Source organism: Mesocricetus auratus, unplaced genomic scaffold (genome assembly GCF_017639785.1).
Source record: "Mesocricetus auratus isolate SY011 unplaced genomic scaffold, BCM_Maur_2.0 Super-Scaffold_100019, whole genome shotgun sequence".
NCBI classification, from domain to species: Eukaryota; Metazoa; Chordata; class Mammalia; order Rodentia; family Cricetidae; genus Mesocricetus; species Mesocricetus auratus.
Window position 1 is genome coordinate 3,619,141 of NW_024429200.1, and position 16,395 is coordinate 3,635,535.

The 16,395-nt window shown below is 49.1% G+C and overlaps 1 protein-coding gene across 1 annotated transcript; it reads left to right on the forward strand.

The window, feature by feature from the left end:
- Positions 1-4,675: 4,675 nt before the first annotated feature.
- On the forward strand, positions 4,676-11,755 carry Zc3hav1l (zinc finger CCCH-type containing, antiviral 1 like). Its single transcript, XM_021234292.2, has 4 exons — positions 4,676-5,060; positions 5,811-5,946; positions 8,774-9,035; positions 11,140-11,755. The coding sequence occupies exons 1-4, from the start codon at positions 4,690-4,692 to the stop codon at positions 11,259-11,261; spliced, it is 891 nt and encodes a 296-aa protein (XP_021089951.2). The 5' UTR covers positions 4,676-4,689; the 3' UTR covers positions 11,262-11,755.
- Positions 11,756-16,395: the final 4,640 nt, after the last annotated feature.

The window sequence follows — 16,395 nt, forward strand, 5'->3', positions numbered from 1 at the left end:
GCCTTCTGCTCTTGCAACCTCCCCCCAAAAACAAAACCAAATTTAAAAGAAAACCCAAAAAAACCAAAGAACCAAAACAAAGATAACAGCAACAAAAGGAGGACTGTCGCCGCGGACACTGTAGTGCGGCTCAGTGAGTCCAGTTCACCCTTTGCCTCTCCATCTTTATCTGTGTATGTTGCTCTGAGTCATTGGTCTGGTTCGAGGCCTCTGGCTTCCGCTACACCGCCAGGGATGGGCTCTTGCTGGGGCTCCTCTTGGATATCCTGTTGTTTTCTGTCATGGAGATCCTGCCGTTTTGGATCTATAGGTTTACCTCTTTCTCGTCCTCCAGCTGTTCACAAATGAGGTGGACCTTGGAGTGGACCAACTCACAACCCTGGTTCTGGGCCTGGGTGGTGGCTGGGTTGGTCAGTTCGCCAGCGTTCAATCATTGCTACTACCCGGATGAGCTCTCCAGCGCTGCCTCGGCTCGCTCACCCAGGGCTGCCTACCACAGAGAGAGGGGCCAGCTCTCCTGCCCACAGGCCCTCAAATCCAGGTCCCCACACTCCTACCTGCAGGGCCGGCTCTACTGTTTGCCCATGCCCTCTCCCCTGATTGCTGTAGGCGGGGCATAGAGAGAGGCGGAGTCCACGCTTCTGCCTTCAGGGCTGGCTCACCACACCGGAGTCAGCTCTAGTGTGATGCCCAGGCAGTAAGCAGAGGCTGCTGTCTCTTACTGCAGCCAGAGAGGCTAAAGGCCCCCGGGGCCAGCTCTCTCCCCTGCCCAAGGTGGCAATGGGTGAGGGGGTAGGCCACCTCCCCCTTCCCCTCATCCATGCCGCCACAGGGCCGATGGGGACGGGGCAAGTCAACTCTCCTGTTCCCATGCCCTCAGGGACGGCTCCCCTGTGTCCCCTGTGTCACAGGATCACGGGGTCAGTTCTAGTGTGCTTCCCAGGTGAGGTGCACGCCTATGGTGACACGTGGGGGTCATCTTTCCTCCTGAGGGGTAGGGCCAGCACTCCTGCTGCAATGTGCAGGGAGGGGCAGGGCCAACCATGCATCCCAGGGCCAGTGAAGGGCAAGGTTAGCCCAGCACAGCCTGGCTCCAATGATCCCTATGCCGACACAGGCTGTGGACATCACCACGGACCCCAGCTGCAGCAGGAACCCAGGCTCAACACGGCCCCTGTGGCAGCTCGGGGCCCTCAGATCGGCAAGGCACCCGGCCCCGCCACGGGCATCAACATGGTCCTAGGTGACTGGCAAGACCTTGGGCATATGCAGAGCCATGGACACCACCCCAGACCTCCACAGGGCCAAGGACCCAGACATGGCCCTAAGCAGCAGCCCATACTACCCGGAAGTTTCTATGGCTCCAGGTGACAGCGCCGCACCCCCCACCCCAGGTCAGCCTGGCCCTGATCGTGGCACAGTTCTCAGACACTGTGACTAACCAGGCTCTGGTCCTCCAAATAGCTCTTGGTGACAACAGGAGCTCTGGACATGAACTCAGACCCTGGCTGCTGTAGGGCCACAGACGCAGACATGGCCCTCTATAGCAGCTCTGAACGGATGTCACCGTGGCCCCAGGTGACGGCACAAGCCACTCAGGTCAGGATGTCTTTGGTGGCTGCATGGCCCTTGGATTCCCTCATAGCCACAGGTTGTAACCCAGACCCCAGGCATCGATGTGACCTTTGGTGGCAATGTGAGTCACAGATATCAGTACAGACCCTGGCTGTGGTAGGACCTCAGATATAATTATGGTCCTAGACGGCAGCCTGAGCCTGGGTATCACCGCGGTCCCAAGTGGCAGTGCAGGCCATCTGGACTGGCATGGCCCTGAAGCAGGATGGCACTTGGATATCAACATGGCCCCGGGTGGAGGCCTGGATCCCTGGCATCAGCATGGTCTTTGATGGTCTCAGGAGCTACAGACACTAACACAGACCCTGGGTTCAGCTGGGTCATAGACTCAGGTGTGGCTCTCAGCTGCAGCCCTGGTTCAGAAGATAGCATGCCCCCGTTGACAGCACTGACTGTTGTTAATTAGGGAATCAGGACCGGGCAATGGACGGAGCACAAGCCATGGAGAGCATGTTAATTGTTTATTACAGCGAGACTGAAGGGGGGGGGAGACAGACATGAGAGAGAGAGGTAAGAGAGAAGAGGAGAGAAAGTAAGAGAAGATGAGAGTAAGAGAGGGTGAGAGATGAGAGAGATGACGAGAGAGTAAGGGAAGATGAGAGAGAAGAAAGAGCATAAGCTGGGAGGGTGGGGTGGGTCAGTCCTTTAAAGGGGTCCTTTGCACATACGTGGTTCTCACGGAACTCTGGGCTGGCCAGAGTGCTGCCTGAGTGCATCCTGCCAGGTAACAGGGCAGGCCAGTGTAGTGCCAGAACCTTTCACTGACCACCCAAGTCGGCCTGGCACTGGCTGTCGCACAGTCCTTGGACACCAACATGGTCACAGGTTGCGGCCCAGACCCTGAGCATCCATGTGAGCATCCATGTGGACTCTGATGACAACATGGACCAGGGACATCAACACAGACCCTGGATGCAACAGGACCATAAACCCGGACATGGTTCTAGGCAACAGCCCAGCTTCTCACTATGGCCCCTGGCGGCTAGGCAGATTGATTGGTATGTCTCCCATGGCAGCATGGCCCTCAGACACCAATGTGGCCCCATCATAGGTCCCTGTACAGATCCCGGTGATAACAGGAGCCCCAGACATCAACACAGGCCGCTCAGCTGCTCGAATCAAGAACAGGCCCTTGGCCATGGCCCAGGCGCAGACATCTCCCTGCATCTGGGTGGCCAGCTGGCCACTCACATCAGCCCATTCCCCACCACCTCACCTCTTCGGATCTGCCTCTGTCACCAGCCCACAAACCATAACGCCTCCCCCTGACTCCCACCTCCCTACCTTGTACTCTCTGACCACAGTGGTGACCAGCTGTCCATCACCAGGGCTCTTGGCTGGGTCACAGGTGGTGCTTGGTGGAATACTGCCCATCCCAGCCACGAGGGATGGCACAGAGTTGTAGCTTTTCCTCTCTTCCATGCCCGAGCCTAGATATCTGAAACAGTACGTGTTATGATGGTACCTGATTGTCTGGTGCCAAAGGCACCAGGGAAGCTCCTGGTTGATTATGGCCCGCACAGACCCAGAATTCTGGGGGCAGGGGAGATGCTGTCTGTTGTTAATTAGGGAATAAGGACTGGCGCAATGGACGGAGCACAAGCCATGGAGAGCATGTTAACCATAGTTTATTATAGGGAGACCGAAAGCGGGGAGACAGACATGACAGAGAGAGGAAGATGAGAGAGAAGAGATGATGAGAGAGATGATGATGAGAGAAAAGATGATGAGAGAGAAGAAGGAGAGAGAGAGCGTAAGTGGGCAGGGGTTTGTCCTTTAAAGGGGTCCTTTGCATCTGAGTGTAGACTGGTTCTCATGGAACTCTGGGATGGCCAGAGAACTGCCTGAGTGCATTCTGCCAGGTAACGGGCAGGCCAGCGTAATGCCTGAACCTTTCAATGTCTGTATCCATCGCTGATTCTACAGTAATCACTGAAAAAAATCATTAATTTTATTATTTATATGTATGAGTATGTTGCTTGTATAATGCACCGTGTGTGCCTGGTACCCTTGGAAGTCAAAAGAGGGTATGGGTCTCCTGGGACTGGCATTACAGATGGTCCTGACTCACCGTGCCAACCACATGGGTGTTGGGGATCAAACCCTTGTCCTCTGTAAGGGCAACAAGTACTCTTAACTGCTCAGCCAACTCTCCAGCCCTACTCTGAGTCATAGAAAATTGAGGGTTTTTTTTAGATAGAGTCTCATGTAGAACAGGGTGTCCTCACATTAGACATACTTTGGAGGATGACCTTGAATTTCTCATCTTCCAGTGTCAACCTGCCCAGTGCTAGTACCACAGGCAAGCCCACCAGGCCCAGGTATGTGCTACTCAGGAATGGAACCCAGGACTTCCCTAATGTTAAGCTAGTCGTCCACAGAGCTATATCCCTAGCCACCAGACTGAGATTTTTTTCCCTGCCATTCTAAATCTAGTGTGTGTTTCACTTCCTAGTTTGGACTGACCACAATTCAAAAGCTATTAGCAGCCACAGGCATTTCCTTACCACCTTTCAAAAAAGTCTTTAAATTTCATTCATTATGCGTGTGCATAGTGTGTGTAAGCATCTATGTAAAACGTGCGTGTGTGTGTGTGTGTGTGTGTGTGTGTGTGTGTGTGTGTGTTAGTGCAGATCCGCGCATGCCGAGGCCAGAGATCAACTTTTCGGACTTGATTCTCTCTTTCCTCCATGGGCTCCAGAGACCCAACTCAAGTATGAGCCTTTTACCCCCTATGTCATCCCTGCCGATTTCTTACTTTTCTGAGACAGGGTGTCATGCAGCCGGGGCTAGCCTCCATCTCCCTATGTAGCCAACGCTGGGCTTGACCTCTGGCTCTTCCAGCCTCCACCCCCCAGGAGCGGGCATCGCAGGCGTGTGCCACCAGGCTGGGCGCGCCACATCACCGCTTTATAGTCTTTGCAACCTTCCCGGGTTTCTGCAGCGGGCAGGCCCGGCCCCCGGACAGCTCACGAGCCCCAGGGGCGGTCGCGGCGGGGAGGAGCCTGCCGGCCCCGGGACCGGCGGGGGCGCGCGGCGCGGGCTCCGCGGGCCATGGCGGATCTCACGGTGTGCGCGTTCCTCACCAAGGTGCTGTGCGCCCACGGCGGCCGCATGCTCCTGCCGGACCTGCGCGGCCACGTGGAGCTGTCGGAGGCGAAGCTGCGGGCGGTGCTGCGGCGCGCGGGCCCCGAGCGCTTCCTGCTACAGGAGGTGGAGCTGCGCGACGGCCCGTGGGACCCGGAGGCCGAGGTGGCGGTGGGCGCGGGCGCGGGCGCGGGCGGCGGCGCCACGGCCTGCAGGGTGGTGGCCGTGTCCTCCGCTCGCCTCTGCGCCCGCTACCAGCGCGGGGAGTGCCAGGCCTGCGACCAGCTGCACTTGTGTCGTCGCCACATGCTGGGCAAGTGCCCCCACCGCGACTGCTGGTGAGGGGTGGGGTCCTCGGTCCCCAGTGGGTGCGCCCTCCGGATGCTGCTCCGCTAGCCGCGGGTGGGCAGGATGGGACAAAGGCCTTCGGCGGCGCAGGCCGTTGCCGTGCTCTCTGTCGCCGAGAGGTGTGACATGGAAGGTTCTCTCCACTGAGATTTATTAATCGCTCCCAGAAGGTTGCTGACCCTGCCCCAGCATGCTAGGATGCACCACACCACCAGCCAGGTTAAATCTCGTTGTTGGGACTTTCGAGTTCACCCATGTAGAGTGCTGAATGAGGGACATCTCAGGGTCCCCATGCCCCGGGACATTCTGTTCCTTCCTCCCTCCTTTGGTAATCACAGCCTATTAGGGATTAAAAGACTGGTCTAGTCCAACCTCAGGAAATTGGTGGCCGGATGGGGTGAGGGCCTGGCCCAAGCGTCCTTCCCAAACCCAGTGCTTTGCAGCAGTCCTGGAGGGAGACTTTCTAGTTCTTGTAGGGTTGCTGGACAATGAGAAATCAGCAGCTGTCGGTCTGAAGATCAAGTTTTAGTCCCTACGAGACAGATGAGTAACCTGGAAAGGGTACCTACCCTTAACTTTAGAGTTGTCTACTCTGAACGGGAAAATGACTCCTGGAAACGGAGTTGCCTCAGTCCTAAATTTTATCAGAATTTGGGGCAATGCCGGAAGGCAGAGAATTAGGCCTACCAGCCTCTTTCCTCCCCTTCACCTGGGCTTATGACTGCTCCGACCTCTTCTAGGTCTACCTGCGCTCTGTCTCATGATATCCACACACCTATCAACATCCAGGTCATGAAGAACCGCGGGCTTTTTGGCCTAAACGAAGCGGAGCTTCGAATCCTGCTTTTGCAGAATGACCCCTGCCTTTTCCCAGAGGTGAGTCTCTGAGGCGCCACTGCCCTACCCACAATTCTGGCAACTCTTTCTCACTGATCCTTTTCATTTTTTCGAGACTGTAACTCTGTAACTCTGTAACTCTGGCTGTCCTGGAACAGCCTACCTTGCTTCCCAGTGCTGGAAAAGACCACCTAGGAGCTGACTCACTGACACCAATGCATAAGGTTTTACGTTAAGTTACAAGCCTCGGCAGGGACCCTGTCCTGCAAACTGGAACAGCAGCTGCAGGAAAAGGGCGCCTGGCCTCAACTGTAAGGGGTTTTTAAAGGTAAAAAGCAGGGATGTGCCTTGGCTGCTCAGGATTGGGTAAGAGTAGGTGACCTTTGGAGTCACTGACTGGGGTCTAGGGGAATTTCTAGTTGTGACGAGAAGAAGATGTTATTTACCAAAATTAGTCATTGCCTGACCACCCGGATGGGGTCACTTTGGGTTGGGCACGTTTGGGTGCTCCTTGGAAGTGTTTATGGTTTCTTGGCTGGAGCTGAATCAGCCTTTTGCCAAGCAGGGAATTTCTCAAGGTGGCTTTTTCTGAGGATGGAGTTAACTCCAGCCTCTCCAGGCTACCTTGCTCTTACACTTCTAGTCTTTGGATGGTTTTTGTTTGTTGAGATGGGATCTTGCGTAGCTCAGGCTGGCAGTGAGCTTTTTATGGGGTCAAGGCTACTCATCTGTTAGTTCACTCTCAAGTGCTGAGGTTACAGACAACCATCTCCCATCATCACTTTAGATGTGAGTTTTAATTGCTTTGAAGCAGTATGATTTGGTTCTAGATACTCAAAAGGTTCCCCCTTTAATTGCTGTACTGGTAAAACTGGCATATTTGTGGGACTGGAAAGATGGCACAGTGGTTAAGAGCACTGGCTGCTCTCCCAAAGGACCTGGGTTCAGTTCCTAGCACCCGCATGGCAGCTCACAACTGTCTATAACTCCAGTTCCAGGGCATCAGACCAGTGCACATGAAACAAAAATAAATAAATAAAAATTTGCACATATGTTTCTATTTATGTGAAGAATTTGTTAACAAAATAGTAATCTCAAATGAAAATTTATGAGAATACCAATAAAAGTTTTTTTTTTCTTTTGGTTTTTGGAGACAAGGTTTCTCTGTGGCTTTGGAGGCTGTCCTGGAACCCGCTCTGTAGACCAGGCTGGCTTCGAACTCACAGAGATCCGCCTGCCTCTGCCTCCCGAGTTCTGGGATTAGAGGCATGGGCCATCACCACCTGGCCCAATAAAAAGTCTTTTAATCTGGCATGATCGTTCTATCATAGACACTCCTGTCAGAGGCAGGAGGGACAGACACATAGCTCCAGGATGTCCCCCTCTATAACGTGAGACATTCACTTATCTTTGAGGGATCACAACTCACATAATCAGATCCCTGGCTTCAGTGCAGAAAAGAATTTTAGGGAGAGCTCATATGAAGTAGAGTTTATTAATAAACTTTAAAACTTAGATGTATTTGCTGGGCGGTGGTGGCACAAGCCTTTAGTCCCAGTACTTGGGAGGTAGAGGCAGGCGGATCTCTGAGTTTGAGGCCTGCCTGCTCTACAAAGCAAGTTCCAGGACTACACAGAGAAACTCTGTCTTGAACACTGCCCCGGTAAAGATCAAGAAGAATAAAAATCAGATGAGTACAATGGTGCAAACCTGTACTTTTCCAGAGGCTAAGCCAGAAGGGTTGCAGGTTTGGGGCCAGCCTGGGCTACATAGCAAGCTCTTGACTTGAAAATAAAGCAAACCACGAACCAAACTCAAACCAAGATAAAATGTGGCAAGGATGCTAAGAACTCGCAAACATTGTTGGTTAGGAATACAAATTACCATGACCATTGTACAACCTAGTGTGGAGGTTCCTCAGAAAAGGAAAATATAGGCTTGGTGGCTCTCTCTTGTCATCTTAGCACTCAGCTAAGGCAAAAGGGTAACCACAGGCCTCGTCTCAGAACAAAGCAAAGCAAAACAAAACAAAACGTAAGGGCCAGAGACAAAGCTCAGCTCCTAGAGCGCTCGCCTAGCATGGGTAAAGCCCTAAGTTCAGCCCCCCGCATGGCATAAAACCCGCTTTTGGGGCCACTTCTGCCCCCCAACCCCATCTCCCTCATATGATTACAGGCATGGGCCAGGATTGCCCAGTCTTGTGCGGTGCTGGGCATCAAACCCAGGACTTCATGCGTGTTGTTAGACAGCACTCAGGTCGGGCAGCTTACCTGTCACTTCAGCTCCAGAGGATCTGATGAGTTTGCCCGTGTGAGCACCTGTACTCACATGCATGTACCCCTGCACAGACTTGCACATGTACACATAATTCACACATGCACACGTAATGGTGGGATATTCTATAATCATAATGCTGGGGCGGAGGGGACCCCAGGAGAACCCATGGGGCCTGCCGACCAGCCATCCTGTCTGAATCTGTGAGCTCCAAGTACCATGAGAGACCAGGTCTCAAAAAAATAAAGTGGAGGGTAATCTAAGGAAGACACCCAGTGTTGACCTCTGACCTCCACATGCTTGTGTGCACACACGTGCACACACATGCACGCCTCCCCCAAAGATGCCATTAAACTAATTTCGTTAAAGGAGTTACAGGTTGCTGGGCAGTGGTGGCGCATGCCTTTGATCCCAGCACTGGGGAGGCAGAGGCAGGCGGATCTCTGTGAGTTCGAGACCAGCCTGGTCTATGAAGCCTCCAAAGCCACAGAGAAACCCTGTCTCGAAAAACCAGGAAAAAAAAAAGAAGTTACAGTTTATTAGCTTAGTAGTGAAAACTCGTATCTCAAGCATTGCCTCCTTTCCGCCCCAGGTCTGTTTGCTGTACAACAAAGGTGGTGACGTCCTCTATGGCTACTGCAACCTCAAGGATAAATGCAATAAGTTTCATGTGTGCAAATCCTTTGTCCGGGGCGAATGTACACTTCAGACCTGCAAGCGGTCCCACAAGCTCATTCAGGCCACCACCCTGAAGTTGCTAGAGGACCAAGAGCTAAGTGCTTCAAGTGTCGTGAACTTCCAGATAATCTCTGTCTACAAGCATATGAAGCTGCACAAGATGCCTGAAGATGAAGGTAGGCAGAGAACCGTAAGTGAGGCGCTGTGCTAAGGTCCTGCTCTGTGTAAGTGAGGCGCTGTGCTAAGGTCCTGCTCTGTGTAGTAAGAGGAGCAGTGAGTGGCCTGGAAGCGAGGTTGGAGACAACCCTTTTCATTTGCTTTGGTTTTTGTTTGTTTGTTTTAGTTTTTTGGTTTTTCGAGACAGGGTTTCTCTGTATTGCTTTGGAGGCTGTCCTGGAATTCGCTCAGTAGACCAGGCTGGTCTCGAACTCACATAGATCCGCCTGCCTCTGCTTCCTGAGTGCTGGAATTAAAGGCATGCACCACCAACGCCTGGTCCTTTTCATTTGCTAATTGAAACCTTTCCCTTGGGAATGTTAGGACTGTCAACATTTTACTTCATTATTATAAGGTGTGTGTGTGTGTGTGTGTGTGTGTGTGTGTGTGTGTGTGTGTGTGTACACGTGCGTGTGCGCGCCTGTGCCAGAGGAGGCCAGAAGAGGGCATCAGATGCTTTGGCGGTCTATGAACCGCTTAATGTAGGTGCTGCACTCAGGCCCTGGATTTCAGCAGCAAGTGCTTTTAGCCAGTGAGCCATCTCTGTAGCCCCAGTTAACATTTTATGATATGAAAATACAATTCTGACCAAAGGAGGGGAGATTTTGCCAGGTTAGAAAACTTGCCCACATATTTGAACATGGTAGCTTCTGGACAAACTGGGGGTCAATGATTTGGTAGACTCATCTTAATAATTCATCTGGGAACGTGGGGGGGAGATGGCAGGGGAAGAAAATGCACATGTGGTTTTCTTCCGTCAACTCAAACCGAAGTATTCCTGTTTAAGTCATTCTGGCCACATTACGGCGACAGACTAGAAATAAAGTTGCGTGTCTCAGGAAGGCTGGGGAGATGGCTGGGCTGTTTAGAGCACTTACTGTTCTCGCAGAGGACTCAGGTTCGGTTCCCAGCACCCACATGGTGGCTCACAACCTAACTCCACGTCTGTGGGAATCTGACGCCCTCCTCTGAGCTCAGCAGTCACTGCATGCATGCACATGGTGCACTTACATACGTCAGACAAAACGCTCATACTCTTAAAGTAAGCAAACACTTCTTTTGGAGTTTGTCTTAGTCACTGTTCTATTGCTGTGAAGAGACACCATAACCGAGGTGACCGTTATAGAGGAAAACTTTTTTTTAAAGCAGCTCTTTTTATATATATATAAAGATTTTATTATTTATTATGTATACAGTGTTCTACCTGCACACCAGAAGAGGGCACCAGACCCATTACAGATGGTTGTGAGCCACCATGTGGTTGCTGGGAATTGAACTCAGGATCTGTGGAAGAGCAGCCAGTGCTCTTAACCACTGAGCCATCTCTCCAGCCCCTAGAGGAAAACTTTTAATTGGGGTCTTGCTTACAGTTTCAGAGACTTAGTCTGTTATCATTGCAAGGGGCTTGGTGGCAGGTGCCACCGGCTTGGTGCTGGAGAAGTGTTGAGAGCTACATCCTGATCCACAGGCAGAGAGAGAGAGAGAGAGAGAGAGAGAGAGAGAGAGAGAGAGAGAGAGAGAGAGAGAGAGAGAGAGGAGGGAGAGAGAGAGAGGGAGAGAGACAGAGAGAGAGACAGAGAGACAGAGAGACACAGAGAGAGAGAAACAAAGAGAGAGCGATACAGACTGGGCCTAGCCTGGACTTTCGAAACCTCAAAGCCCACTCCCAGGGACACATCTCCTGCAACATGACCACACCTAATCCTTCTAAAGTCATCCAAGAGTTCCACTGCCTGGTGACAAAGAAGTCAAATATAGGAGCTTAGGGAGCCTATTCTTACTCAAACACCACAAAGTTGCATGGGGATCCACTTTGTTGTAACTCTGCATGCAAGTGCCGATCTGGGTGTGGGTAAAATGGCATTAGCTTACTGTCTCTTTTTTTCCCACCAAATTTAAATATCAGAAATATCTTCCACTTAGTCATTTTGAATGCTTGCTTATGTATATATTTATGTATGTATTTGTTTATTTATTGTTTAGATCTGGTCTACCCCACCCCCTCCCATGGTGCTCCCAACGTAAAATTAAAACAGAAAGCTCATCTCTCTCTTTTCCTTTCAGACAGCACGGCCTCTGCTGAGCACTCACAAGGCATTGAGAAGCAACGGACTCTTGGGGCCGGGGCTGGAGAAGCCAGGCCTCTCGCCCCCGCCCCTGCTCAATCGCCCCGGAAGGCCCAGTAAACCTTAAGGAGCATGGAGGAAGTGAGAAGCAGCATGTCTGTTTTGGAGGGTCAGAAGCAAGACTTCGGCTGAGCTGGAGTTTGTAGCCATTCTCTCTTCCCTTACTTAATAACACTGGCAACTTTAATACCTATCTCATCCCTGATTGCGAGAGCCCAGGGTGGAAACAAATGTACACTTGTGAATGAGGTTGGATCTGGAGCGGGCAAAGAGGGGGTAAAAATCTGAGCACAGCAGGGGTTCAGTCCAGGGCAAATCCTGAAGGTGTAGCCTCTGCCTGCAGTTCCTATGTGCCTTTCCAGCCACAGGATGGAGGGCAGGCTCCTGCTGCCTCCTCTGTCAGCTGGCACTTTCTAGACTCCATTCACACAGCTTGCATTGTAGACATCACAGAGTTTGCACCCTCTGCGTATTATTTGTTAGTTTGGTTTATACATAATCCCTTTTGCACTGAATTGTTTATATAGTTTAATTGTCTTCCTCATGTTGGAATGTCTCACTTTGTATCAGATGTATTCGTGTCTCATTTTTTACTGAGTTTAAGAGTCATTCCATACCTTTGCTTGGCTCATAGGTGCTAGACAGTTCTAGACAGTTCTAGACAGTTCTAGACAGTGCCAGACAGTGCCAGACAGTGCCAGACAGTGCCAGACAGTGCTGTCTTTTGATACACATTTCTTTAAGTGTCGGGGTGGATGAGCAGTCTCCCCTGCCCCTGCTTTACGTGTGTCTTGATTTTGTGGATTTTCTTGTTGCAGTTTGTTGCTGGGGCCTCTGTGCCGCCATCCACGCTGCGTTGATGGTGTTCAACTTTATGGGTCCCTCTCTAGCCAGTGTCACAGTTCTTAATCTTTGGGCTCTCACCGGAGTTTTTCACCTTACCCCAACCATTTCTCCTCCCAGTTGCTGTATCTTGAAGGATGTGTATGTAGTTCACTCCTTCCTTCGGTTGTATCTGTCTCTTCTGGGGATGGGGACAAACCATCGGGGACATATATATATATCCATCCATTTCAAGGTCCATTTCAAGGTCACTCCCTCCATCCTCCCTTCCTCCACTCATTGGACTGTTTTTTCATCATGTGATTTGCAGATATTTGTTGTGGTCATGTTACTCGATATCGTTGTATAAAGAGAAGGGTTTGCGATTCCGTAATATGATGTTTGAAAAATAGGGGCGATTTTGTGAGTTCTTATCATGTCAAACTTACCTTATTTAGAGAAACTTTTTTCTTTTATTTTCCTTGCGGTGTTAAGGATCAAAGCCAGGACCTCATACATGCTTAGAAAATGATATGTTTTTCAACACACCATTCTTTTATCTCTTTTTTTACTAATTCATTTTTTTACATTCCAATCTCGGTCCCCCCCTTCTCCTCCTGCTCCCCTCACTCCTCTCCCCTTCCATCTGCTCCATGGAGAGTCTACTAAGTCTGCCCCATCATCTCTCTGAGGCAGGACCAAGGCCCCTCTCCACCTGTGTCTAGGCCGGGCATATACTACTTAGAGAAACTTTTATGATGAGGAGGGTTGTAAAAATGTCCTTTCCAATTGAAAACTCACTTTCCTCGTAATGGACCTGAAACTCATCAACCTAGGTCTTTGAGCTTTGGTTGTCAACGGCAGTATTTCTCAAATTGTGGGTTTTTTTTTTTTTTTTTTTTTTGGTTTTTCGAGACAGGGTTTCTCTGTGGCTTTGGAGACTGTCCCGGAACTCACTCTGTAGACCAGGCTGGCCTCGAACTCACGGAGATCCGCCTGCCTCCCGAGTGCTGGGATTAAAGGCGTGTGCCACCAACGCCCGGCTTCAAATTGTGTTTTATGTTCTTTCTTTCTTTTTAAATTTCTAGTTGTGACTTTTTTCCTGGTGGTATTTGTTGTGTGTGTGTGTGTGTGAGTGTGTGTGTGTGTGCGTGTGCGTGTGTGAATGTATGTGAGTGTGTGCGTGTGTGTGTGTGTGAGTGTGTGTGCGTGTGTGTGTGCTAGAATCAAACCCAGAGTCTTGCCCAGGTGAGACAAAGTCCTGGGGTTAAACTTGCAGGTCAGTCACAGTAGTGAACGCCTTTAATCCCAGCTCTACGGAGATAGAGGCAGGCAAGTATCTCTGAGTTCAAGGCTACCCTGATCTACATAGTGAGTTCCAGGCTAGCTAGAGCTACATAGTGAGACCCTGTCTCAAAAATAAGTTGCACTTCTTATTATTATCATTTATGCTTTGTCATTCTCCTAAGTCCTTAATGGAATGGTATAGCTCAATGCATACCCTTTACATTGATAGACATGGTAGACATTTTTGTTATTGTTTTCTTATGTATATCACTATTGTGCTCTTATATATGACATTTATTGGTCTGTAATCATTGTTGGAACGTTTCATTCAAGTCTATAATACTCCATTGTAACTACAAAATTGTCTTTTTGTGTGTATTTGTGATACTGGGTATGGGCTTACCCATGCTAGACAGGTGCTCTACTGTTGAGCTGTACCCGAAGCACGGAAGTGATCTTTGGTAATTGTTGCTGGACCAAGACTGGTGCTTACCCCATGGCGGACGAATGAAGTTAAGAGATACAGTGCTGAAGCAAAGGGCCTCCTGGGTGCTGACATTACTGGTGTTCACTACCACATTCCACTTATGTAGTGCTTTGTGTTGAAGACAGGACTTCATCATGCTAGCTAAGCCCTCTGCCAGCTCAGGCCCAGGCCCAGACCCAGGCCTGGACTCTCAGTTTAAATGATGTCTCCTCTTCTGTAAATGCCACCCCTACTTCCCTCTGCCTGCCTCAAAGCCCAGCAAGATTATAATCATCATGATACTCAGTAGCCCTTACTGACCTCTGATGGGGAAATCCTGTGTATATGTCAACAAAGCACTGTTGGCCAATAGGGAAGCAAGATAGGTGGGACTAGGAGTCCAAGAGGACTCTGGGTAGGAGAAACACAAGGAGTCAAGATGTAACCGCCATAGGGGTACGAAGCCCGGAAACTTCTCCAGTAAGAGAAATACTTAACAATTATGGGGTAATTACTTAAGTCAGAGCTAGCCAGTAAGAAACAAGCAAGGTCAACAGCTTCATAATTAATACAGCGTCCTGTGTGTTCATTTGGGGACTGCAACGTGGCAGAGCCCAGGTGACTGGTGGGGACAAACCAAAGGAAAAGGCTTCTCTCAACAGACCTCAGACAGGTGATTTCCCCATACCTCACATTCCAAAGCTTTGGTTTTGAGCAAAAAACGTTTGCTCCTCATGGTAATTCTGACACATAGAACTTAGGATGTTTTTTGTCAAATACTGAATCTGTTGTCAGTATATGCTGCTCTTCATTGGGTTTTTTTGGTTTTGGTTTTGGTTTTTTTTTTTTGTTCTTCTTGTTTGTCTTGCTTACCTTTATTTTTTAAAATCTTTTTAAATCAGGCTCTCACGGTAGCTCTGGCTGGCCTGGACCTCATTATATAGACCAGAGATCTGCTTGGGATTAAAGGGGTGCATCACCACACTTGGCTCAGGTCCTTTACTTAAAAAAACAAAATTTACCAGGCGATGGTGGTGCCTGCTTTTAATCGTAGTACTTGAGAGGCAGAGGCAGGTGGATCTCTCTGAGTTTGAGGTCAGCCGGGTCTACCCAGCAAGTTCCAGGACAGCCTCCAAAGCTACACAGAGAAACCCTGTCTTGAAAAAACAACCAACCAAACAAACAAAGCAAAAAAAAAACCACCCCAAAAAATCAAAACTCAACATTTTTTGTTTTCTTAATGGGGGTGCTCTATAAGGCAAACAATGGAATTATCAGAGTCTAAAGTCAGCCTGTTTTTATGAAGTGGAGTTTCCCATCTTCCCTCCATTGTCCTGGTTTTCCTCACTATGTTTTTGTTTTTTGTTTTTTTTTGGTTTTACGAGACAGGGTTTCTCTGTATTGTTTTGGAGGCTGTCGGTCCAGCCCGGCCTCGAACTCACAGAGATCCGCCTGCCTCTGCCTCCCGAGTGCTGGGATTAAAGGTGTGTGCCACCACCACCCAGCTTCACTATGTTTTTTATAAATCCTTTATGCTCATTCTTCCTTGACTGTTTTGTGTTGCTATCCCTTGTGGGGATCTCTTTGAAACACTGTCTTGAGATACTTACCTTTGGGTGACTTGTCAGTTGTAATAGCTGTAGCTAGCCTGTTTACCTGAATATAAAATCATAGCTACAAAGTGATTTGTTACATAGTTCTATCATCTTATGTTAAATACAAATAGAAAATATTTTTGACAGCTCCTCATAGCTCCTCATTAAATATAGTTAGTTGTTAGTTTTAAATTCTTTACTAGGATAAGAGAAATGCTCTATGCTTTTTTTTTTTTTTTTGGTTTTTCCACACAGGGTTTTTCTGTGTAGCACTGCCTGTGCTGGAACTCACTCTGTAGACCAGGCTGCCCTGGAACTCACAGAAATTCACTTGCCTCTGCCTCCAGAGTGCTGGGATAAAAGACCAACGAAATACTCTATCCTTATTTCTTGGAAGCTTGAAAGTGTGATATGACTCAATCTGTAAATGTAGTAATATTTTAATCACTTGCATAATTGATTGCATTAAAGATTTTTATAATATTAAAACATCCTTAAATTCTTGTGATAAGCTTTGCCTGATTATGGTATATATTCTTCTAGTGTCATTTTTTTCTATTTGCTATGCATCAATTCATTCATAAATAAAACTCATTTATATTTTGTGGCATATGTAGTGATTTTCTTTTTAATTTTATTGGCATATGGCCAAAGTATAAATTTCATTTTAAGTAACATTTACAGCTTCTGCAAATTGCTTCAGGGTTTATTTATTTGTCTTTTTTATTCAGGGCCTCAGGATGTAGCCCAGGGTGGCTTGAAATTCCTGATCCTCCTGCCTCAAATTCCCAGGTGCTGGGATTACAGCTTCATTTTCATTTTAAAATGTGATCCCAGCACTCAGGAGGCGGAGGCAGGTGGATCTCTGTGAATTTGAGGCCAGCCTGGTTTACAGGACAGCTAGAGCTGCATCACAGAAAAACCCTGTCTCAAAAAACAAAAACAAAAAAATTATTTTTATTGTGTGCGTATGAGTAGTTTCATGAGTTTATGTGCACCATGTGCATGTAGGTGACCACAGAGG